At 38.9% G+C, this 26,058-nt stretch overlaps 2 protein-coding genes across 2 annotated transcripts; both read left to right on the top strand.

Moving 5' to 3' along the window:
• The first annotated feature begins 241 nt into the window (after positions 1-241).
• On the top strand, positions 242-10,609 carry LOC145502411 (solute carrier family 25 member 3-like). The gene is made up of 8 exons (XM_081481740.1): positions 242-473; positions 3,599-3,726; positions 4,598-4,777; positions 6,311-6,492; positions 7,329-7,445; positions 7,811-7,866; positions 9,320-9,430; positions 10,171-10,609. Exons 1-8 carry the CDS (start codon positions 341-343, stop codon positions 10,344-10,346), a joined length of 1,083 nt encoding a protein of 360 aa, XP_081337866.1. The 5' UTR covers positions 242-340; the 3' UTR covers positions 10,347-10,609.
• Positions 10,610-22,190: 11,581 nt separating this feature from the next.
• Positions 22,191-25,821, top strand: LOC145502414 (uncharacterized). The gene is made up of 2 exons (XM_081481742.1): positions 22,191-24,171; positions 24,388-25,821. Exons 1-2 carry the CDS (start codon positions 24,108-24,110, stop codon positions 25,377-25,379), a joined length of 1,056 nt encoding a protein of 351 aa, XP_081337868.1. The 5' UTR covers positions 22,191-24,107; the 3' UTR covers positions 25,380-25,821.
• Positions 25,822-26,058: the final 237 nt, after the last annotated feature.

The raw sequence follows: 26,058 nt of genomic DNA on the forward strand, positions 1-26,058 counted from the left end.
AACCTTTTGATGGCTTCCTCAGAAATTAGACAAGAGCGCTAAATCGTTAAGAAAAAAAAATTCCCCCAGCCCTACAAAAAAATAAGCAAGTGATCCCATGTTTCTTCCTAACGTTATTGTCGCCCGAATCCTTCGCGTTTTTGAGCCCAAAGATATCAGTGTATGCGGATACCACCAATATCTTTTATGCGTGGTCCTATTGGAATCATTAGCTTGTGTTACGTATTTCCCATAATTCCTCTAGGCTTCCTCTTTAACGTGGAAATCAAACGAGGTTTGAGCCTCGTGTAAAGGGGATTCTATTTACTGATTTGTGTCGTTCTTCGCCGTAAAAGACAAGATGTTTTCCAGATTTTCCGAAACAGCAAAGAACAGTCCGTTCGCGGCTCCATTCAGTGTAGCAAAATGTTCATCAGAGTCAACTCGAGCGCCCAGGCGGCGAACAAGAATCATGGCGTCTCCGAATACCGATGGTAGGTTTTAACCGGCTTTTTTGTATTTTGCGTTCTTTAGTTCGCCTTGCGATTTTGGAAAAGTCCTTTGTAATTGTAATATTACATTAGCTATTAACTTGCCTTATGTGGTTTTCAAAGAGCATATATGTGTTTGAAACACGCTCGATGATCAATTACGAGATGTCGACGTGGTGTGATATAAGCTTAGCTTATTCGCATCATGTGAGTGACCATTGAAGTAATATTTTAATATTACTGCTCACTTTCAGCACGGAGATTTTAATTTCGGTGCCCTTGACTCCAAGTAAGTAGTAAACCGAGTTCGTCCGTACAAATCTGCAGACAAAAGCGATGTGCCGCTAAGTTTAATCACAGTTTGTGTACGATCTTATTAAAACGCGACAAGTAAATTACGCAATGTTAAAGAGAGTTATGTCGCTACAAGTGTACCACTGACGTAGTTCGCATATATACGTTCGTTGGCATGTTATAATATATTCCAGTATCTGGACTTTGCCTTTGCAATTGACCGGCAATACTTTGAATATATTATGTACAAGTTATTGATTAGAGGATTAGTTGGGTCATTGTTAATATCGAATATCAGTGCCAATTTGTTTTACTGATTTCCTCCTGTTTCTGTCAATAGAAGTCGGGAATTTAATGCCACTTTCAGTCATTAATTGATCACCCCTTGTCTAGTTCGGCATTAGTTTGTTTGGCAGCAAATCTGTTTTGTTATTGTGTATAAATAGGGGTGAATGCATGTAGGAGACTAGGAGTTTTCTTTACAAGCCCAAGACATGTTGAATTTTAGTGCAATTAAGTCTGTAGGACGGAGGACTATTGGGGTTAGAATATTGGGAAAGGTACTCCAAGTAAGCGAAATGCTAGTTCCTGATTGATTGAAAAGTGGCCTGCAGATGTCAATAATTTTGTCAGATGGACACAATATGGCGACATTCTAAAAGACCGTAACAGAAATCTGTCAAACTTTTCATTGTTAACTCTGTTAACTTCATGTAGGGGTAGACTGGAGCACATACACAGTATAAACTCCCTTGCAGGGTAGGCAAGGCAAGTGGCTCTTTGAAAATACTAAGAAATTGCCTCTCTCCCGCTTCCCAGAGATTTTGTACTAGGTGCCTCTGGGGAGTGAGGAAGAGACAATTTCTTAGTATTGTGGTTTGGCCCTTTGCATATTCTAGGGGGCAGGGGAGAGTTTTTTTTTTTTTTTTTTAAGCAAACATGGTGTTGTGTGACATGGTTTTCTTCTAGACAGCAAAATTCTGTACTTAGAACCAAAACACACCTATACAGTCAAACTCAGAAAACTGTGAACACCTAAAATATGTCTGGAATGTATCTTTTGTTATAACCAATCACAAGCAAGATCTTCAACCACAAGCCACGGAAAACAGATGTATTGCATTGGTCACAGAACTATAAAATACATGTAATTTAGTTTTTGGTTTTTGGTTTTTGTTTTGTCCCAAGATACACCCTCTGTCTTTATATGTTACTGAAAGTCTAAATAATTGCTATCCTTTTGTATTGGAACCACATCCAGTACTTAGTTTGAGGGATTTTGGAAAACAAGAATCCTGCCTATGCATACGGTTATTTAAGCTAAGCGACAGTTAATTTGACAGGACTATAAATAGAGATGGATAGAAATTCAAAATTTTGGTGGTTTTGCTTAACCTTGGTATCATCTTTGGTTAAACTAGGGACTCGATTTATTTTTAGCAAATAATTGAAGGCTTTTGTACAAAAAGGGCGTGTATAGCATTTTGGGCTGATTTTTATTTTTTGCAGGATCGAGCTAATTTTTGGCAGACTGACTTGTTTTGACAGGAAAAGCATCATTGCGTAATTGTTTTTGTCGAGTCAACTCTACAATATCTACAATGATCTTTGGTATCTTTAAGTCTTTGGTATAGGAGTGTATGTTTGATTTATGTAGTAGTTGATCAGGCCAAATTTGTTGCACCACAAAATTCCAAATTAAAGTAATGATATTTGTCAAAGCCTCTTAGTTTTCCTTTCCCCACTTTCATCATACTGTTGCTTCTAGCTAGCTAAAAGGTATACTTTAGACATGTATACTGGAGTTAATATTAGCACATGGCAAATTTTGAAAAGAGATGTCAAACTCTGCAAACCAACATGGAGATAACAGCAGTAACCATGTAGACTCCCACAAGTATTTGATAAATGGATTGCAAGTACATCCTGTCCACGGACTACTTCTTAGCTTCTTCTCATTTTAGATCGAGGTGTTTGCCGTTTGTGAAAGATCTCTCAACATTTCCTGAACAGAAAATTTGAACACTTCCTCGGACTGGGCCATACAGTATATATTTTGATCTTGTTGTGTTCTGGATGTTGTATTATTCATGAATGTCAAATTTCTGATCATGTTTTGATTGATGAGCTACTAACCAATCAGATTGCACTATTGCTCCCTGTTCATGGGCGAACAAAGTTCGGTGAAATGTTTGGGATTGACTGCAGGTGATTCTTTTACTCTCCACCCTCTCCCCCTTCCTGTTCACCCCCTCCCCCTTCTCGTTCACCCCCTCCCCCTTCTCGTTCACCCCTCCCCCTTCTCGTTAACCCCTCCCCACCTCTCCCCAATTTTTTGCTCACCCCAGGCACGCTCCATCACTTGCCTGCTTGCTCGCTCACTTGCTCGATCTCTCTGCCTGGAAAAGGAAAGGAAATTGCTACTACGTAGGTTAAACTGTTATCGAAGGGAAAGCATGTGCAACACACAGACTGTGAAGTCCTTTCAGTGAGTCTGGCGTCATATATAATAGCAGAGTGGCACTTTTAGTTGGGTTCGATCTTTTGTTAATTTTGTACAACCAAAAGCTGGTAAATCTACTTTAAAGCTAAAAATTCACCTCTAAAACTCAATGAATTTTGACGAGTTGACTCGTACAGCTAAAAACATGACAACAATAACAACACCATTTATTTCTACTAAAAAGGTTTACATATGCTAAAAGGTTTCTTTTAATCAGGGATGCAAGTATGAAATTTTTCTGGATGTACAAAAAGAGAATAATGTCTTTACATCCCATTGTAGTGAAGACTCCATATGTCTGAGTATTTTTCCATTGTCTCTGCTTCTGTAGGTGACCAGTACAGCTGTGAGTTTGGCAGTGCAACATATTACGCATATTGTGGGTTTGGTGGAATCCTAAGCTGTGGTCTTACTCATACTGCCGTCGTGCCACTTGATCTCGTCAAATGCAGAATTCAGGTGAATATCCTGTTTTTTAAATGGATGTAAATATCTGTCACTTGAAAATATGGCATTGTGGACAGGGAAAAGCCAACTTTAGGGGATCCTTTGATTTTTATTTACTTGCTACATGTATAAACTGAACTATGTGACGTTTATATACATACAACGCTCTACACAAGACCATTAACACTTGAATGAAGTAGGGTTCTCCGTAAGTACTGGTGACAGGTGAAAATTGCTATGCAGGACTTACATGGAGTCTTGCGTGTGTCACACACAGAAACTTGTCATTACTTCTAAGCATGAAAAAGAAAGCAAAGTATTTTGTGAATCCTTACACTCCTACCAGTGGCTGGCACTGCTTGTTGAAACTGCTATTTTAATTAGAGCTTAACATTAACCAAGAGTGAGGTCTTTACAGGAAAAACTCAGACCAATACCTTGCCCTCCCATAAAGACCAAATGTTTGAGGTCAATAAGTTGTTTATCATATGTATGGCTTTTTCCTTTAGTTAAATTGCAGGCCGTAATCAGCCCGTGAGCATTACGGGAGAATAATGCCCTGCAATTGGCCAATCAGAGTGTGCGTTATATCGGCTATTAAACTCATCACACATAGATGAGCTTGGGAACTGGTGCCTGAAAGGTTAGCGGGGAGCAGAAGCCATAAGCCAAAGGGGAGGTATCCATGGCAACCCTGGAGGCGAGAACCACCCCCAAATGCATCCGCTTTCTGGCACCATCACACTGAATGAATCAGTGGAAACAAATTACCTGACCCATACTTATCTAGAGGCCAGCAACCAAGAGGGAGGTAGGGGAAGGGGCGAGAATCCGCTAAGATTCGCTAAACCATCAAACCATTATAATTATTGAATCTTTTCAGGTGGACCCAGGGAAGTATGGTAACATTGTGAAAGGTTTCAAAGTCACAGTAAAAGAAGATGGATTACGAGGACTCTCCAAGGGTTGGGCCCCGACTTTTATTGGTTATTCTATGCAGGGGCTGTGCAAGTTTGGCTTCTATGAAGTATTTAAGATCCTTTATGGTAATATGCTTGGTGAGGTAAGCATAATTTAGTGTCTAGTACTTTTACATGCTTCTAACAAGATGATTGATAAAAACCAGTTTGCTCTGTAATTTTTCTAATTCTTGTCACTACAGTACATGTAGAAGTATTGAGAATAATTTGAGTTATCATGATAAATGAATGTGAAATTATTTGCACTTATCACCTTTTATTTTCCCCTTTAGAACATAACTACATGTAGATCTAGATTTCCTTGATAACTACCAAATTTCCTTGTCCCCATAACAGATGGAATTTTAATTATAGGAAGAATTTGTGATTTGCTTCTGGTGTTTATGGTTGAATAAGGGCACAGCTTTTTGCAAGTTTTGAGTGTTTTAAAAGAGACCCTATCACTGATCACTGACAGTTATTTCGCTGCATTTTTGAAGAAATGGTACCAAAATCAAGCCTTTATTTGCTTACAAGTACACAAAATGCTCCAAGAACATCAAGACGAAGATACATGTATGTGAACTGTCAAAGTGATTTTGTGGAGGCACAATGACAGAATTTGGAAAAGACTCATTTTGCTAACCTGCGGGGCTTGTTCATGGCATCAGAACCCTGTGCATGTTTAACCCAATATTATATCCTTTTTATTTATAAATCTACCAGCCTTCCTTAAGGATTGTTGTTCTCTAATTGGCTACACTACTCAATACCAATTCCATTGTAGACAGTGAGTTTCCTAGCAGTGGTTAACAAAATGGCAGCCTTTTTTGGGGGTTTTCAAGTGTCTGTTAAGAGAATTCAGCTAAACTTTTGAGTGACTAGTTGATTTTTACACTCTATAACAATTAGATTATTCCCTCATCAAATCTATCACAAGGTACTGTAGAAATCTTAAGCTGAAAATCTCATTGTTGAATACATGTAGTGCTCATACATGGTAATAGTATATACACCTGTATAATTATACATGTACTAATACCTTACAAAAATAAACAATTAGATATAAAGAAAGTCTTAATTGTTAAAGGAGAAGGTCACTCCAAAAAATGTATAATTTCTGTCAATGCTAATACCCCCCCCCCCCCCCACTAAGTTAAGCTACTCACCAAAGTTTCAGCCTCTAAAGTGCAGGTTTTCCTCATGAAATTCATCTCCAAAGAAGCCCAAAATTTGACATTGTTGCCGCCATTTTGAACAGTATTCAGCAACCAGGTCGCATTTGCGTGACGTTGTTCCGAGCGTTTGTCCAAATGGCTTCTGACAAGCCTTTTAACCTCCACTCTGGGTTATGGCTGTTTTTGAGCCATATTATTTTGAGTCAAACATGCTCCAAACTCTGAAAATGATAGCCGCCTCCAAAGTTGAAATTTGGTCTTCGTTTGAGATGAATTTCTTAGGATAGCAGGCACTTAAGAGACTGAAACTTTGGTGAGTAGAAAAGCTCAATGTTTACATGTACTTGCTACAGGTCAAGACAAAAAAGTAAGCTTTTTGGAGTCATCTTCTCCTTTAAAGGTTTTGACCTTTTGACAGGGTCATGTTCATACAGTGTAATATCTAAACTTGTTTTTCAGGAAAAGAGCTACCTGTTCCGAACCTCTCTGTACCTCGCCGCATCAGCTAGTGCAGAGTTCTTCGCCGACATTGCCCTGGCTCCGATGGAAGCTGTTAAAGTCCGTATCCAGACACAGCCTGGCTGGGCCAACACCCTGCGAGAGGGAGCTCCCAAGCTGTGGGCAGAGGAGGGAATCAGGGGGTATGTTGATTGACTTTTAATTTAGGCTCCTTTGGGAACTTCCCTTGAAGGTCTCTTTCTTTGCGGGGGAGGGGAGGGGAGGGGAGGGGAAGAGAATGCAAACCAAACTCACCAGAGGGGTGGAAATCAAACCCATTTGTCGATAATGGAAACAATATGGTATCAGTGTTTAAAATCCATGAAATAGTTTTGCATGTGGTTGGTCTGCATACGTACATATGTCATATGATGATAATGCCATGATCCAACCACAACTGGGGTTTAGACAAGGATATCCTTACATTGTAAGTTTTCAAATTTATACTGTACGTGTATAGATGTATACATGTGCAAGATCATTCGATGGCAACTGAATAACTTTGATTTTTGGAGCTCTCCATGTGACCAAAATTTTGTATATACATGTATTGCAGCTTGTGTCTGAGTAAGTAGGTACAGAAATTGCCTAGAATAAACAGCTTCAAGTCTGGAAATTTTCATGGAGCTTAATGATATGGAACAGAATTTCACGGAAATTTATTTTGGAAAATCTGCTACACATGATAGGGGTGTCCTCTTTTTCAAAAATTGTGGAAAAAAATGTTTCATTTCATTACAGTGAACTGGAAAACGATTTTGCATTTATCACTGAATTGTTTGGAAATAGAATAAAGATGTGAAAAATAAATGTAATTTGTATAATGCGTTTGGCATCAAAGATAAGTGTAAATAATTATTTGTTCTTGAAAAACTGTTCAGTTTTCAAGGAGATAACATTCCTGAATCCAAGGTTGATAAGCTGTTCTACATTTGTAGCTTAATTCCTAATGGCAGATTTCGCATTCGTTCATTATCAGGTTCTACAAAGGCCTTCCTCCCTTGTGGATGAGACAGATTCCATACACCATGATGAAGTTTGCTTGCTTTGAGCGCACTGTTGAGTTTCTGTACAAACACGTTGTACCCAAGCCAAGGTGAGTCAATGTGCACAGATTAGAAGACTGGAAACTGTGTCGGTTATGTAAGAAGAATTAGGTTTTCAAGCTGGTGACTTGTAACCTTTTCTCTTGAAGGTGGAATAGAAAAGAAAAGATTCAGAGAGATCTTGTTCAGGGTTAGGGTTAGCTTTCATTTGAATTGTCACACCCTAGGGTTTCATCCACAAACAGAGAAGTTAGAACCACCTGTAGCACAGCATAATAAACAGTACCACGTGAAAGTACTGCTCAATAGCTTTCATTTGAATGGTCCCACACTAGGGTTTTATCCACAGACTTGAACTTTTTCAGCATTCTGAGAATAAACAAAGAGTACATTGAATGTGTGTATTTTCTTGCAGGAGCGAGTGCTCCAAACCTGAGCAACTTGTTGTCACATTTGCAGCTGGTTACATTGGTATGTACTTGTAAAAATATCATAGCTATTTGCCTAGGAACACAACAGTGTCCCTGACCAGGGCTTGAACCCAAAGTATTTGATTTGCTATCCAAGATGCTGGTTAACCATGGGACCACGGCACCTTCCATAACACACAGTAACGATTTTTAGTTGTCTTCAGTGTAATACATAAACTCAGCCCCTCTTCGTGATAACCGACTGCCATTATATTCCTTACGAATGGTTGGCACAGAAGAAACATGGTTAGTGCAGTGGATTTCAAATCAATTTGTCCAGGCTCTAGCCCTGGCAAGTCTCTGTGTCATGTTTCTGGGCAAGATGTTTGTCTCCTGTACTGTCCCCTTGTCCAGATCAACCAATGACAAGTGACAGAGGTTGGGCTTTAGGTGTAGACTTGCATCCCATTGAGTCTCCTCTAATTTCTTAAATCTGGGCAGAGCTAAGATCGTGTTCTATTGGGATCAACCGTTTCAACTGCGACCGGTTTGGATTGATACAGTTGACGTTTCTCGATTGAACACTTTTCCAACCGTTTTCGGCTGCGATGCAACAGCTGCTGGGAATAGTCCTTACGCGAACTACTATCACGCGACACAATCACGCAAATGCTTTTTCAACCGTTTCAATCTGGTTTGAGGCCGGTTGAAAAAGTTCAACAACAAAACCAACCGAAAACGGTTTTTCTAGAATAGATACGAAAAAAAACCAACCAACCAGAAACGGTGGATCCCAATAGAATACGACCTAAGTTTCACCTTGCTAAGCACAAGAAGCTGTTTTTACTGTCTTGTTAGCCTGCGAACAGGCTCCCGGCGAGGACTGAAAAAAATTCGGCGAGCAAAGCGAGCGGACGAGCGCGAAACTGAAGAATTCGGAGAGCTCGCCGGGAGCCTGTTCGCAGGCTACTGTTGTGACTAATTTTTTTTTTTAAATGCCGATTCCCTAGAAGTCTTACTTAACGTTTTGCCAACCATGCATACTTGTTTAAGTTGCAGTTAACTCGTTACATCCTTAGAAAAGTGGCTTGCATTAAACAACGTGGCCAAAGTTTTTTTTTTTTTTTTTTTTTTTTTTTTACACCATGTTTTGGCATTACGTACCGAGCACAATGATGCGAGTATCATAAAACCAAAATCAAGGTAATCACTCTAGCCAATCACAAAGGACATTGACAATCCAGTGAGCCAATCACATCTCGCTACATGTAGCTGACACAAAGCGCGGGAAAACGTGTGCGAACGAGTCACGATTGGTTTTGGTTTTACTTCTGATTGGATGAAAAAATGGCCTGAGTTTTTGTAAGCCAATCGTGTAGTGTAGTAGAGCGAAACCAATAATTTGCAATGCTTACGTAAAAACCGCTCTAACGCTGGTGCAGTAATTCCTCGCATGGTGTCATGTTTGTTTGTTCATTCTTTTGTTTATTTGTTTATTTGTTTGTTTTTCTCAGCCGGTGTTTTCTGTGCCATTGTATCTCATCCTGCTGACACAGTGGTGTCCAAGCTCAATAACGATGTCGGAAGCACGCCTATTCAAGCTGCGCGTGAGTTGGGAATGAAAGGTAGGAACAGTTAATTAGAGACCTACCAATGGACCTGTTAAAAGGCGACTTTGATTGCAATTTTTTTAGCGAAAAATTAGCTCAGAAAAGGGATAGCCAAGGAAACTGCCATTTACTCACGGTAAAAAGTGGATTTTCAGCTTTTCTGGAACTTAGTTTCTTGTTGTCAGCGTAACTTATTCGCTTTAACTCGCAGGTGGCGGCTGCCATGTTCTTCCCGCCAAAAACTCCTGTGTTAGCACTCTATTTGTGTTGATAAGTTTCGTGATCGTAACCTTAGTCGAAGTTCTTTATCACTTGTCAGATCTGCTTGCCTCTTGGCTAGGAATGAAGTGTGAGCGAAAAAAAAAAAAAAAAAGAGTGAAAATTAGCCAATAAACGTGAGATTAAACAAAAGGAAAACATGATAAACCAATGTAAATTCGAAGCAAAATTCGATCCTCTGTAGTAAAAAAAGCGACTATGGCGACTGATACATTTACCCATCGTTCTTAGCGCACGAAATCTTTAACAACGCTTATAAAAACGTGTAGAAAAGTTCTAAAATCCTCAAACCTAGCATACACAGTGTCATTAGCGCAGGGACAAATATTGGACAAATATTGCAAAAATATGGCATATTGTACTTTTCGGGCTGTGTAAGGCTCGCATAGTATTGTGGTAAAATGTACAGCCGCCATCTTTTTTTTCCCCACGGAGGACTGAGAACCATTCTAATAATGAACGAATTTCTTCCTCAGGTCTGTGGAAGGGACTCGGTCCTCGTATCATCATGATTGGTACTCTGACAGCCCTGCAGTGGTTCATCTACGACTCAGTGAAGGTGTTTTTCCGCCTTCCCCGTCCCCCACCCCCAGAGGAACCCGAGAGCCTCAAGAAGAAACGCCTCTTGAAGCAGGCTCAACAAGCGGCCTAAAATGTGAATCGGCTTTCTATCCTTTTCTGACCCGTGTGGATAATACAGCTCCAGATTTAACGCACGTGTATTTAATATTAATAAAGGAAAATGAACAGTGACCGGATTTAAGTGCCTGTACTCTGCAGATCTCGTATAGCACTTGTATAGATCTGCGAGAAGTTGAATCATATGTGATGCGTGGTATTTGCGTACTGAAATTGAATAGCTGTACTCGTTTTTATGGTCAACTGGATTTGACAATAATAAAGCTACTTTTACTACTTTCCGATGTGCTGATTCTTACTCTACTTGGGCTCAATTTCCGCCACTCTCTCGGGTCTGGCCTAGGTCAATTGAGCCTAAATTGTACTTCGTTCATGTTATTTCCGTCGTGGTGAATTCTGATCCCCGAGACCACACACACTGAGCCCGTAGCCTCTTCCAGGTGTTCAGTTAGTTGAGGTGCAGCGCGAGAAACAGTGGCGAGTGAAAACGCGCTTCCCCCTATTTTCGCCCGCCGTTTTTCGCGCTGCGCCCAACTAACTAAACGCCTGGAAGAGGCCACTGAGCCCGCAGACTTCGTTGTGAGGTTGCTAAGAAAAATTATCTTAGGTTGCTAAGCGACTGTTGGCGCCACGGTATCGTGACGAAGTATTGTTGGATCTCTTGTTACGGACAACTATTATGATCAGCTTATTGGCTCCCAGAGAAACTAGAATTTCCATAATCTCTTCTTCTGTTGGACGGACCCTTGATCGGATAACCATCGTGTTTCATCGTGTTTCAAGACTACAGAGGGGTGTGAAGTGAATGGAAAACTGTCCTCTTGGAATGTGTTTTCAGATGAACGCCCTTGAAAATGCGTTATCTTTCAATTTCTTGTGCTTTGTTTGTTTGTTTTTTCGAGTAGCACCTAATTTCTGACAATTCTTAATTGTTAGCAGCAAAGAGTGAACCAATTTTCAATCATTGCTGAGTAAACGCACTGGTCTTTGAGCGTTCGCCTGTCACCTGGCTAACCACGAGGACTCCCGAGTTTTCACTTGCTTGATCGACAAAACCTCGGTCAGTAGTTACCGGCCACATTTCTAATGCTTAGATACGCTAATATTTGCAGTCTGTTTCATCTACGAACTTGAAAGTGCCTCGGCAAACTGTAAATTCCACAAATTACGAGCGAGACGGGTATTCCGTGTTATATAATAATCAAATCAATATGCGCGCTCTGATTGGTCAAGCAGCTATGGTTTATTGTGTCAGGGAAATTTTGCGTGTCTTCCGAATTATGATATAAAGGCAATAGACCACAAGTAAACCACTTGGGATGTTGGAAGAACACGAGAAGAATTCGTGAATCACGAACCTGCAGCTCATGATTTACGAATTCTTCGAGTGTTCTTCTAACATCCCAAGTGGTTTATCAGCCTTTATTATCCAACTTTCATACACTGTACGAATTCGGATTTTCTGATTGGCTGATTTGTACCACGTGATACTGAGTTGTGACGAGACAACCACCCTGACGTCATTATCGTGGTGTAATAGCCGTGGTGTAAATTCAACACATCACTGTCATTGCACCATGGCTTCGGCTGACTCAAATAAAGCGGTTTCAGTGCAGTGTTTCTTTGTGTAATGTATTCAATTTGAATAATAAAAATGTTAACGCACTTATTGCTCGTGAATTATCGGGATTTACCTGTACTCGTTCACTAACAATGAACTCGAAATTTTCAATACCGCACTCGGCAAGGCCTCGTGCGGTATTGAAATTTCTCGTTCATTGTTAGTGAACTCGTGCAGGTAAATCCTGATAATTCACTCGCTGAGTGCATTAACCTGTAAATAAACCATAAAAACTTGTGGTCTATTGCTTAATTATATGCTAGCTCCCCTGACTTCAATGCGACTGTTTTCATTGCTGCTTTTGGGCTCTAAAAAAGCCATCAGTGTTGCGGTGGAAAGTCCCATGATTTTTTTTTTTTAAATGATGATGATGATGGTGGTGATTATTATTATTATTATTATCATTATCATTATTATTCTTATTATTACTATTATTATTATTATTGAAATGTTTTTTACATCTTGTTTACATGTAAGATTTGTGTCAAGAGGGAGAAAGGGAAACGAAATTAGGAAATTTGACAAAATACTGGAAACGGAGAATTTAACGGAAAATTAACGGAGCTCAGTCACGCATTTCCAGTTATTTTGGTGACATACAAAGTAACCTTCAAATTGAAGAAAACCTAAAAATAGTAGTATACTAAGAAAGAAAAACACTAAAGAGATAATAACAAACCATTAAGGAACAAGAGTGGTAAAGGATGGAGAAGATTGACGCGGATTGCAAACGACGAACTTGAAAAATTTAGGTTGAACTTTTCAAGATGAACAAACCGTGAGGTAGTCTTTTAAGATAAGATCCGTCTTTAATTTATCAACGTTTTATAAATAATTTTTTTAAATTGATTTTGTGGGCTGATATATCTTTTTTGACAGTTTTTACAGTCGCTGTGTTGTCTCAAGATTTTTACCGACTTTACTTTAGTAGATGTTACATGAAGATGTAAATAATTGATCGAATGACATTATATTGAAAATTAACCCCATCCAGAAGGGCTTTCGTGTTTGGGGGAAGCTTATTTAGTGGTTCCACTGTATGTAATTCATCAATGAGAGCTCAGTAAGAAAAGAAAGCAACCTTTTACATCCTTTCATTCTTTGGAGATCGAATATCAATTTACTTTCCACGCTGCCTGAGATTTCATCAACAGTTCTGAGAATTTGAAAGTAAATCATAGTCAAGAGAAGCATTCTGTTGCTGATTGTTTCTTTATTTTCATCACCTTTCTGGTTAAATGTAACATCGTATAGAAAATGTAGAGAGAACTTGCCAGCTCATTACCATTTGAGCCCCTAATTGGGCGGTGTTCACCTGTTCCTCGAACGTTTCGAGGTCGCTTGCTTTCATTCCCTCACGGACCATCTGGGAATGAGGCAAGGGTTGGAGGAAGGCACTGTTAGACTTTCAGTGTAACCTGCTCGATAACGCGACGCAATGACGGCCAGGTAAACGATTACTTGCGGAGTCCAGTGAGCGAACTATAGAACGCCCCCGCATCTCTAACAGATTCGAAGGAAATGAAATGACTTCGTTCTGGTTTCACACTTCCCCCCCCCCCCCCTCCCCCGCCTCGGGGGGCTCTCTTATATTGATATGTGCGGCTCCAAAGGGTCGGGTTTCTCAGCCGTTTTGGTCGGAAATAGGGTATCGATTTCGGCCATTTTGGTCATGAATCGGGTATTATTTTTGCAATCTAGTCTTGAATTCGGTATGTTTTGTCAGAAGAAGCTGCTTTTTCAACGTTTCGATAAGACCGTCAGCAAAAAGCCCTTCAAAAATTATGTTTAGGGCAACCCTGCCAGCCGCAACGGTCATAAATAGGGTATCAAACTTTTGGTCAGGTCATAAATAGGGTAAGGAAAATCGCAGATTTTGGTTATAAATAGGGTAATGGTTTTGAAAAGCGGGCCGCACCCCAACCCAATTTTTCCAGCAGTACTCCACGACCCCCCCTCCCCCCGGGATTTACCCCACTAAACTGTATATCTTTATAAAAGGTTAAAAGTTGCTAAAACGTTTTTAAAAACCAAAACGTTTTCGACCGTACGGTCATAATCAGTTGTATATAATTGGAACTCGACTAAACTGTATATGTTTGGTTATTCTAATTTCAAGATAAAATAATAAAATTAATTCTGAAGAAATCTGAAAAACAAGTTTCACGCGGTTCAAGTAAATTTCCATTTAATTTGTGGTTTCAACATGTTCAAATACGCAACAAACCTCGATACAATTTTAAGCTTTGATCACGACAAAACCATTTCAAACGCGGTGAGAACTCGATCTTTAATTTGAATAAAGAGAATGTAATAACAAAAAGTTTTTTATTTTACCGAAATTGCCTTGAGGTCTTTTAGTTTAGTTTTGAAGAATTTTAAAATAATTTCAGATGGCCTCTGAGATATATGAAAAATTTTGGATCAAGATGTCTGCTTAATGGGATTTTATCACAATCTTGGGTCGATTTTCAGCAAGTCTGTCTACCCATGTTTTCAATCAAAAAGTTCTCATTTTGCCAAATAGTACAAATTATATTGCTTGTTATTCTCTATCACAGTGCAAATAGCAAGGATACCAAATTATAGCTAGCCGCAATTAAGAAAGGTTAATAGAAGCATTCCGCCATCATTAGAAACCTTCATACTGACTGAAACTTCGACTAAATTATTCATGAATTACAACCTCGGAAGGACTATATTCTTATTAAATACCCCGCCAAAATGCCTGATAGCTGATAAACCTTCAAAGCTAAAGAATATATCCTCGAAACATAAGTCAACTTCTAGCACACAAATCTTCCATCTTCGAGAATCACGCTAAACCAACTCATACCAAGAGAAAGCTAAGAAAAGGTAAATTTAATGTTTTAAACCCATTTTGCCTCAGAAAGTTTCTTAACGCAATCTTTTTAGTGAAGTTCTATGTGAGCTTAAAACTCGATTTACGACACAGTTTTGATCGGAAAAAAAATGTTTAGAATGCTTTCATTTTTGAATGACAGTGTATACAAAAGTTAAGGCGAAAATGAGAAATTTACCGCCAGAACATTGCTTTCCATCGCCAGACTTTCTATAGTTAAATAGTTTTGACCCGTTTGTAGGGTGTAAAACGAATTTCGTGTAGGCCACAGCCAAAATCATGCTAGCAAACTTTGGCGAAAATATCTAATTTACATCACAAATCAGGAATTTAAATCCCTTTGGACCTTGATATATCATAGTCAAGGAAAAAGTCATTTTGTACACTTAGTTTGAAGTACCGCGGAAACTGTGTTACGTTAGATATAAACGGTACGAGTCAACAAATCTGCGGCCCGAGAGAGCATTTTTCTCAAAAGCTAGCTCACTAGATCTAAACAACTTTCTTTGATATCTTAAACGCAACATTGCCTCGTATTTCCCAGTAATAAAAAAGCTTTCGAACTGGTGGATGTATCTAGCACCGAGTCAATTCAATTTGACAGTATGGAAAGAAAGAGGAAATAAAACCTGGAGTATTTTTTGGCCAGTCTTCGAAACGATTAATTAATTTCGAGAAATTTGTGATTTCTCAACACTAGCCAAATTTGTATCTTTGTCGCATGATCTATACATGAAGAATGCTTAAAAACCAAATGGAAAATTTAAGCTAAATAAGGAACTTGTTTTACTAAAAACTAAGCGAAACTCTTCTTCCTGCGAATTCACTGAAAAGACTTTTGTAGAATGAAAGTATTTGCAATCGTTTTTAGGTAAACCTTGAAGTTAAACTAAATTGTCTCAAAATCTCAGTGAGACAAACAATTCGTTCAAGTGTTGAGAAGTTCTTAAGAAATGTTTCCAAAATTGTACTCAGAAGTTACATTTGAAGCAAGTTCTGTTAGAGACTGTTTTTTTCCATGGATTTCATTCATCACTGCTCCGCGCACAAGCTTGTATAAAAGATCAGGTTTCCTTCACGGCAGATGGTTTCATCGAACTGAAAGAAATATGTAATCCCAGTCTTTGTGCTCCTTGCTAAAGACTGAAATAAATAAAGGGCTCGAAGTAGAAAATGTACTCCGTTTTAAAACGAAAATAAAGTTATTGAAGTTGTTTCAGAGCAATTGAAGTTGTTTCAGTTTCAGTCTCTCTGTTTTTAGCTGTAGCGATCTCGGCTTGTCTTGACTACCCATGATAAAATTTACGGCCGGGTCTCCAAACAGTTTGAAAACTTGCTTATAAGCTAAGACAGTATTAGCAGGCAAATATATTTATGAATAACCTACTTTTTCAATAACGGAACACGTTTTGCTTGAAAACATTTACCAAGCAAACCACAGGAAGCTTTTCTAAAACAAAGGTACAGTTGACAAATCATGCAACGAGCTTCCAAACTCAAAGCAAAGAACAAATGTTTTTACTTTTCAATTCAGCCGATATGTGCTATGACCTAAGAAAACAGCTTGCCAGCAAATAACATTCTTGCTGAAGAATAGAAGCCTTGGTTTGATTGAAGGGTACTGTGTCTTTCATTCAACTAACAAAACATGTTTGTAATCTTGCCAAGAAAATGTCAAGTGTGTTTTTTGAGCTGAAGTAGTTTCTACAAGATTTCCTATTACGCTCGATCAACCCTCGTTTTTCTAGCAAAAAAGGGTTTAAAAGGCCTTTTAAGAGAGTGTGAAGACTAATCTTTGCAAAAACAATAGAGAGAATTACAAATTTCCCCTGTTTGAGGCAAAACAATCAATCTGTATAAAGTCCTTTCTCGACACTGAACAGAATTCTTACGCGATACAAAATGGCGTGAAACCAGTCGGAACAAAATACAACTGTACGCGTTCAAAGACAAACATATCCACGCCAACCAAACTCGTGGGTCCGGTTTGATGAAATGAAACCTCTAATTCTAATTATAGTATGGATTTCAGAATGATTCCATTCGCCATCTTGATTTGTGAATTGTCGAGGACAATGCTATTTTCTTGACTGCACGAGGCTCGTAACGCCCTCCATTCTTTTCATACATGTGTTACGCGCGCTGAATAGATTCGTAAGCTCTCGATAATTATTTGAGGACGATTTATTTTGTAATTATTTCCTTCTGTTCAAAGTGTTAAATAAATGGTTTCCTCTAGTGGAATTCAACGGAATGAAACATCAACTAATAAAACTTTTAGAATTTTTCTTCATCGACGCGGGCTTCAGGTGTGCTGGTCACGGAAATTTCATTAAACTTATTCGACCAGTGGTTGTAATTTAAAACGTTGTCTATAAGAGAAGAGTACAAAATACTATCTAAGCAGATACTGTTCGTTGTCATTTAGTAAAAATTTTGTAAGAGAAACATTCTTATTTTCGAATTTCAGTGAAACCCTACAAGAAGATTTATTTCAATTTCCCTACTGTTTCATCGTCATTTCTACAGACACAAATTGCTAAATGTTTTCAAGTTCTTTTGTAAGACCTGAAAACGATCACATAAAATGCCTTAGTTTATGTTTTGAGAGCACTTTCTACAAGATGTAACACGCTAGCTAGTTTAGGCTAATTTAGCCTCGTTAAATTGTTCGGCCTGTGAGATCGAGAAGAAAGGAAACTCTCTCTGAACGGTACTGATCGGGTTATTAAATAGCAATTCATCGAATTTAAAAGACCTTTTCATAATACTTGCCACATGGTTTTCTCCCAATTCGTGTCAGAGTCTAAACTGCCTGAAATGCAAAACATTGTTTAAAGTCTGCGATATATTTTCTGGCTTCAAAACTTTGAAAGTGATTGTGTTTAATATTACTAAAGATCGTTTCTGAGCTAAAATCCATGTATAGCTTTAGAAAATATATTTTTTTTACATGAAGGAACAATTACTTATTTTCTTTTGTTTAGCGAGACAAATACTCTTGTGTTTAATTTTCACACCTTCTTTTTACAAGGGCACAACAAAAAGTTGAGTGCAAAGACTGAACGAGTTCAAGAAATTTTGTAAAAACTTCTTTAATACAACTGATTCCTTTCCGGTTTGTAAGACATGGATAGCTTTACTTTACCACTAAAGAATATTTAAAAAGAAATCTCAATAATTGTTTTCTATGTAGAGAAAATTTCAGAGGTAAGATGCTTTTTAATTTTGAGCACGAAAACATGATAAAACCTAGACGTGAAATTATTCGTATTTAATTTCCGAACTTTCTAGAAGCACGTCGATTGATGAAATAAAAGCTCTTGTGGTTAGAGATATATAATTTATATTAACCCCAAAATAAATTAAGATTTCCCATTTTGACGCCATGTTCTCCTGACACTATTGAAAATAATTTTCTACAGGCTTGTGCTAGGGCAAAGACTGTGCTTTAGGTAGAATGCTAAACAATCTCACCTCTTGAACTTCGAATATCTTCCCGCACGCGACCAAGAACAAATTTAATAAATAAATAATAACACAAATTAAAATGCTTTTTTCTTGCCCCAACCGCAGAACCAATATTCTTTGGAACATGAATCGAAATGATGTTGTTCATATATTGTTTTTTTTACAATCGCACTTGGAAGCCCTTCTCTCAGTTGTATACCTAAGTTCACTCGCAGGTAGGTTTGCGGAAAGCTGAGCATTCTACTGCAGTAAAACTTTCCTCAGTGTTTTTTCGTGACGAATCTTTAGACCGACATACGTGTTATGGCGATTAATCTTTATGTAAAGCCCACAGGTTTTCACTAAGCTATTTATTTAAATTTCCTGCTTCTGCTCTGCGCAAAACTCGAGTTGAAACATAATCGATGTTATGTTTATATGAAACGTTGCTACAAAGTGAACGCTTGAAATGTCCTACTAAAGCGGCTGTATTTCATTTGAGTGTTACTTCTAGACACTGGATGTGGCTTTTTTGAAGAAAAAGAAGACGCTAATTGATAAAGAACTCCCAGCCTTTACAAGAAAAGAAAATTCAAAGCAAAAGGAATTGTAAGACCGCGGACAAAAAAAAAAAAAAGAAAAAAAAAAGCAAGTCAGACAAGATAAAAAAAAAAAAAAAGCCGCCCATGTGTTTGCTAAAAGACTAAGGGATATTTACCCTAGTCTTGTTATTCGCTCTGACGGCCGCCGTGAATTAGCTGAGATAACATCAAACGCGAAATAAAAGATGGAATGATACAGAGCATTGAAAAGAACGCGACACTGCAAAACACTTTTACCACGATAAAAATGTTTCTTTGAACAAACCAAAGTAAGTTTAAACCTTTCTAATTCCTGTGTTAGGTATACTTGAGAGGCCTTGAAATGTTTTTTCGTCCTTGTCTTTGAATCCTAGTTCTTCTCGTGACATAATGAGCCTGAAATTTGAAGCGCGGAACCTAACGTTTTCAATCACCTCATGTTGCACACATTTCCAAAGATCCACCGCCCAAGTGCTATGGAGGGTTGCTGAGAGAATATCATGTTTGAGTAAACATAAAAGCATCATATTTTATAGGGTTAAACAGCACAGCTTACGAGAAGACACTAAAAACACTCGAAACATATCCAAACTTTGCCTGTGGAAGGCTGAAATTTAAGTGACTTTTTTTTTGTCACCAGTTGTGAAAGCTAGGCTCAATGAAAACTTTCGTATCTCACAGTTTTTATTTTCACTTTTCTTGCAAGAATTGCGATCGATCCTGTTATAATTTAGCTAGGCAAATAACATGTATTATAAACATGTTACATGTAAATAACAAAGCTTGGAGAAGTGAGCCGATGGACTTCAACTCAAAACATTTCGTAAGAGAAGGAATAAAGAGCCCTGTTTTACGATTGACTGTGTTGTGCGTTTAAAACTAAGAAGCATTGAAAACAGGCCTGCCTTTGAAGTCATGCAAGTTAGAAGATTACAAGGGATAAATAGTGCTTAATCCATTTAAGTCCAGTAACATTGGGAGAAAAAGCCCAGTGAATTCCCCGAGGAATGGCTTTTCACAAAGACCATTTAACTCAGCAAATTTCGCGAACATGGCTGATGTGGCTAAAAACGGGGGCGAAACACCTTCGGAGTAATCAACGCTAATTGACATTGATAAATTAATTCCCAGATTTGAAATTAAGTTGATCTCGACTGTTCTGAATAGATACTTGAAACAATTTACAGCATCCAAAAATCGGTTCATCTGCTTATTCTGCGCACGTGCCAAAGACAATGAACACGCGGCAAACTAAAAACGCTTGGCAAGCTCCAGCAATTAAGCTGACTAGATAAGCTAAGCTAATTAGGTTCCTAAAATTAAGAGCTGAGACACTGCTGCGAATATTAATTTTTAAAATGCTCGTATCGATCGAACGCTGTCGCGCATTTTCAGGGAATTAAGGAGAAGTACATTATTTGGTGAAGGGTTCTGTAGCTAGTGTCTGCAATGTACTGTTTTCGTGGCGCATGGCGTCGACAGAACATACTGTATATGCGTACATCGTCGTACTTTATTAAACAAGTTCTCTTCTTGCAAAAGAAACTGCGGCGTGGTCGTCTTTCAAGTGTTTACACGCGCCATTGTACACCCAGATCTAATCGCTCTATTAGCCTACACGTACAGAAATTGATCTGTGTAAATATTTACCCTCAAAAGTGTTTTGATTCTGTCGGCTCATTGAAAACATGTAGTTCGGCTCGACCAAAAACAATTCGGGTGATTCTCTCTTTATATCTGAAAGGTGTTGTCGGTCGGCTTTGTCTGATCGCCAGAGACAGCGCTTCAACTTTGAATCACACAAGCGAGGAATTTCATACCTCGTTGCAAAATTCGCAAAAGAAGGGTTGATAGTTTTATTTAAATGTTATCTGTTAATTTAGGCGCACTTCGCGGTGATTTGCCGTAAATAATCTATCATAATGAGATTAATTTTGCTTGTTATAACATGCACACATCAGCTGCCCTAAAATGCTTTTGTTTGCGTTTTCCAAATTGAAATCTCTGCCAAAACATTAAGGGCCTCATGGATAATTCACTTCTGACGTAATCGAATTCAGTCTAAAATTTCTTCCGCGGCTTTTCTGTACCAATCACAGAATTCCGTAGCTCTTAAAGTGATGTTAACCTTGCAGGTAATAAAAAACGTATTTGCACGCTCGCGCCCAACAGTGCCTCATTAAAATTGCATTGCTTTCCCGCAATTACGAAAATATCGAGTTCTGTTTCTTTTGATAAGGTATCATCTAAAGTAAGTCGGACACGCGACCATGAGAAAAGCAGGCTTTGTTCGAATGTGCAAATCTGACTGAAATGTTTAATTAGCTATTGGGAATTCAATGGGGTTCCTAAAATTCACCTGCCAATCAACGTTAAAGACCATCTTGTTTAGAACGCATGCCACGCGACTTTGCCACGCGCCGCATTCAACGTTTATCAGCGACCTCTTAACCTTGCCAGGTGGTTGTGGCTCTTCTAAATAATTGTACAAACTTGTTTTTTTTTATTCCTTCCAAATACGTACTTCCATAACAGATTTTAATTGGATGAAATGAACTCACTGTGTGCCAGATTCGCTTTTCATTTCCAATTGCGAAGGCGCCGTTTTATTAAATCTCTTGCTAAAGAGGGGTTAAGCTTTCTTCCAATTAGCCCCGTTCACTCCTCTAAACTCGAACAATAAACAGCGGTTGATATTTTTCTGTAGAACGTCTTTGTTCAAGACCAAAATGTTTTCTTTAAGGGCTTTTTTCATTATTTTTTACCTGAGTCGCCTTGCCTCTAGCTTGCACGTGGGCAAGTCTTTTAGGACAAACAAAAATCACCCGACAATACTGCAATTTAACTCTAAACTCCCGGCTTTGTTTTGCGGCGATTTGTTTGAATGCAATTTAAATTAGACAAAGACTTTGCAACAGTGTGGAAATCGTGCCAAGGAAAACCAAGTCCCTAAACCTCGACCAGAAACGTGTTATGTAATTGTTTAGTTGTTATAAAGTGATTCCGGATAAATTGAGATAAGAAACGCTTTCAGAGATTAAACCCCTACCGAATGAAAATAAAGGCAAATTTCAAAGCCATTTAACGTGATAGCAGCCTACAGAGAGAGTGCTTGGTGGTGAAATAAGCATTTTTAATTTTAAACGCGTGCTACGCTCTATAAAGCACAGTTGGTGACGAGCTCATTCCAGCAATTTCGGCGCCATGTTTAACATTCAGAGAAGGCGATACACGCGCGGGCGAGTGAATTTAGAATGGGTTTTTGAGAGAAGTCCGTTTTCACCCTTTATGTGGTGAATTTAAACGGTTTGTGAGTTAAAGGGACGTAAAAGAACGCTTTCTTCTTCTTCACTGCTATATTTGATGTGTGATGAAGTACTATTGAAATCCTTAAGGAAGCGTGGTATTTATTTTCAGTGCATTGTTTTTTTGGACAATTTCATTTACATAACAAAGCCGAAAAAATCTTGACACACTGGGCCACGTTTCTCTTTTTCGTCCACGCGGATTTATGTGACAACTTGTCAGAAATATAATGACCAGGATAACCTATTTACCTCAACAAGTTTCACAAGAGCCTGCTCGCACAAATAGAACAAAACAAAATCTTTAGCGAGACCAGCTAATGCAATTAAAACCGTGAAAACGATTAAAATCATATTTAACAACATTCGATGGGTTTCCCACGCTACAGAATTCGCTATTGGCTCGTCGCAACGCATCTCGACTCTTCCGTAAGATTCAAAGGTTCGTGCATGGTTAATGAATTACGAAAAAATTGTTCTTGCCCGCGCGAGACGATGACACCTGGTATACCGAAAGAAAGCAATTGAACCCTTGTGTATTACAATACTGTATTATGGAGCAGCAAATGATAACTCCTTTCCAATAGAAACGCGTCGTAGATTTCTTGTTCTGTTGTGATACAGATAATACTCAATTAGTATTTTATTTTTCGGCCTTTCAAGCTACGATAAAATATTTATGCCGGGTTGTTCTGGATATTGCAATTACAAAACTATTTTCAGACATCTCGGCGACTTGAAAACATTAGCGTAGATTGCGTTGAACATTTTTTTTTCAAAGCGAACTGATTTTCCAGCCATGGCATACTGTTCAGTTAATATGCTTAGATGAAAGCAGAGATACACACAAGGTTGCTTACAGTTTAGAATCTATGTATCTCTTTTTCGCTTAGTTGCTTAGCGATGTTGTATAAACTTGGTTCCGTCGGTATGTTAATGTGCTCTAAACAAACATCTGCTTTCAGAAGACGGGAATAAAATTCACGATTCGTCCCTTCAGATGAGTCAGCCCTGTTTCCTCCTGTTTGCACATTGTCCCCTGGGTTTTCTTTAGAAATCCGTTCCCGGGAATTGACGGCAGTTGTTCGGTCCTAAAACAATCGGGCGAAAAAAGAATGTTTCAACGTAAACAAGAAATCTTCATAAGAATATAGAATCCAAAAGGTGTTGTACCATTAAAGAAGATTAAACATTCTTTCTGTAAAACTCGATAAAATATTCATACAGCTGTTTTTTGGTAGACGTTTTTATGCTTCACTGCAGTCCCCCGAGGCTGCAGGCTTTTTTTAGTTTATTTGTAAATAATACCAAACGCAGTTCTTTCCAGTTGTACGAATGTTTGATATGGACCGGAAGTGAACTTCGCGCGTTTGAGTAAACTAGTCGTTCTGTTTCAGAAGCGAAGTACGTTATTTCCGCACTTTAGAAAGTACAACTACAGAACGTGAAAATTAGAGTTCGCAATTAGGTGATAATGAGCTTGCAGGGGCGGGGAAAGTTTTCTTCAATTGTTCAAAGACGTTATTAAGGGTGCCCTCGGGCCCGCTTTTGATTGGCTGCGCCAAGACCTCCCTTGAGAGAAGATCTCTTGTCTGTCCAATGGCAAAACGCCTGCACGGCCGCGGTTGGACAGCTTGCCTTGTGTTTTTGTTTGTAGTTGCCTCTTTTCAGCTGACATAATGCACATAAAAGAAAAAAGAGCACACGAGCGCTTTAAAAACTGCGGCACGCGCCCAGCAAATTAGCCATAGTTGATACAGTGACACTCGATAAAGGCCTCGTGTAGTTGATTAAGATTCGCGTGCGCCTTGCTACAGAAAGTCTTCCAAATCGTCCAAACCTTCCTCGCTGCCGTGGTTAGAGGAATCTTTCTTGGAGTTCGTTTAGAAGCTTCCACAGCCCTGACAGTGCGATTAACTGAATCTAATATAACTGTATTCAAGGTCAACCGAACATGCCTCGATCATTTCTTGTCAAGCTGAAAAAGAGTAGTCCGACCTGTTTCTTTTGGGAAGAAGGTAAGTTGAAATTCTTTGAGGGTAGATTTCAAGCGTGCCACTTGGTATTTTCACACACGTCTTTGCGTTTCGTCTGAGGAGAATTTTTTGGCCAAACCAAACCTCGAAACATTTAAGTTTCTCTGATTCAAAACTGCCACACCTCATTAAATATTCATCAGCAGACAAATAGATACGGCAAATTCTAAAACTGCTCTTTCGCTCTTATTTTTCTAGCAGGTTCTGACATACCCACGGCTCCGCCTAATGTATGGGAACCAATCCGAGTTGAGATCGAACCGGCTCAGATATTCCAGCCCATCAAGTTGGATCTCGCCACGCTCGACCCAGAAATTTTAACTGGAAAAGGACAGCTGAGGCCGAAGGCACGCTTTTTCAGTCCGTTTACGTTTAATTCACTTCAGTTAAATCCTGACCACCGTGATATTGGAGTTGGCAAACCACTGTATGCTAAAGAAGTACCGTGCCCTTACGACTCTAGAAACGCCAGCCCTCTAAGCCTTGACGGTGCTCTTGTGCCTTCACCGACTCGCAGCGATGATGGGTACCCGAGCGCGGGAATTTTTATTCCCGGAAGTGGCTTTCTGGGGCTGGAAAACACCAAACCTTCTTCACTGCCCGTGGTGAGTTCTGAACCCGGTTCTGTTGGCCGAAAGCGACGCAACGGAGCGCCCAAAACATTTATCTGTGAAGTCTGCGGTAAAGTGTTCAATGCGCATTACAATCTGACCCGACACATGCCTGTGCATACCGGAGCCCGTCCCTTCAAGTGTAAAATCTGTGGCAAGGGCTTCAGACAAGCGAGCACGCTATGCCGGCACAAAATTATCCACACGAAAGAAAAGCCTCACAAATGCAACATTTGTGGAAAAGCGTTCAACAGGTCTTCCACCTTGAACACTCACATCCGAATTCACGCCGGTTACAAGCCGTTTGTCTGCGATATTTGTGGCAAGGGATTCCATCAGAAAGGCAACTACAAAAATCACAGACTCACACACACCGGCGAGAAACCATTCAAGTGTCACATCTGCGGCAAGGCCTTCCATCAAGTGTACAATCTGACATTTCACATGCACACGCACAATGATAAGAAGCCATTTACATGCAAGGAATGCGGCAAAGGATTCTGCCGGAATTTTGACCTTAAAAAGCATATCCGTAAACTACACGAAAACAAAGAACAACGTGACAGAATGGAACAATGAACCACGCGTCGTTAACTGTCCTTCACGTCGAGAAAAAAAAAGAGCGAGCACTTAAGCTCGTAGTGTAATTTATTGGCTTATATTGTGTACAAAACCTTAAGATTTGTTCTACAACGACTGTAGCATCGGAACTGTATTTAATGAGAGATTAGAATGCAAGACAGTTAAGGCTTATGTGAATATAATATAAACGTTGTTTTAGTATAACGGAAAGCGCACGTGGATGAACAATGGAAGTTGTAAACTATGAGTAATAATATGTACATTAGAGAACAAAAGCGAACGGCTTGGCTGTGAATATATAAATATGGTCAAATATCAGTTTATACAAGATTGTACCTCCGTTAAATACTTCAACCCTATTCTGTGTAAATAGCAAAATAGAAGCAATGAGAAAATAATCAGTAAAACATTCAGATTTATCACACATAATTGAGTTCAGTGTCTTTTAAGATGCATATGCTGTTTTCCTTAACGTGAGAAGTTAGACAATTTTCTTGCGTGAATTGCTAATTTAAAAGAGCGCGCACTTCACAGTTTGATGGAAAGTGAATTTCAATTTAAAAAAAAATCAATGTAGCAAACTTGATTGATTTCTTGTGCGAAAACCTCACTTAAGGTTAAACGTCTCTGTTTAAAATAGGATTTAAAACATATTTATCGCTCCATACGATTCAAA

This window comes from Orbicella franksi, chromosome 11 (assembly GCF_964199315.1).
Source record: "Orbicella franksi chromosome 11, jaOrbFran1.1, whole genome shotgun sequence".
In the NCBI taxonomy this organism is placed as follows: Eukaryota; Metazoa; Cnidaria; class Anthozoa; order Scleractinia; family Merulinidae; genus Orbicella; species Orbicella franksi.

Coding starts and splice junctions, on each gene's coding strand:
- LOC145502411 (XM_081481740.1), top strand. CDS start 341: ATGTTTTCCAGATTTTCCGAAACAGCAAAGAACAGTCCGTTCGCGGCT. Junction 4,778..6,310: donor ATGGTAATATGCTTGGTGAG/GTAAGCATAATT, acceptor CTTGTTTTTCAG/GAAAAGAGCTACCTGTTCCG. Junction 9,431..10,170: donor GCGTGAGTTGGGAATGAAAG/GTAGGAACAGTT, acceptor TTTCTTCCTCAG/GTCTGTGGAAGGGACTCGGT.
- LOC145502414 (XM_081481742.1), top strand. CDS start 24,108: ATGCCTCGATCATTTCTTGTCAAGCTGAAAAAGAGTAGTCCGACCTGT. Junction 24,172..24,387: donor CTGTTTCTTTTGGGAAGAAG/GTAAGTTGAAAT, acceptor TTATTTTTCTAG/CAGGTTCTGACATACCCACG.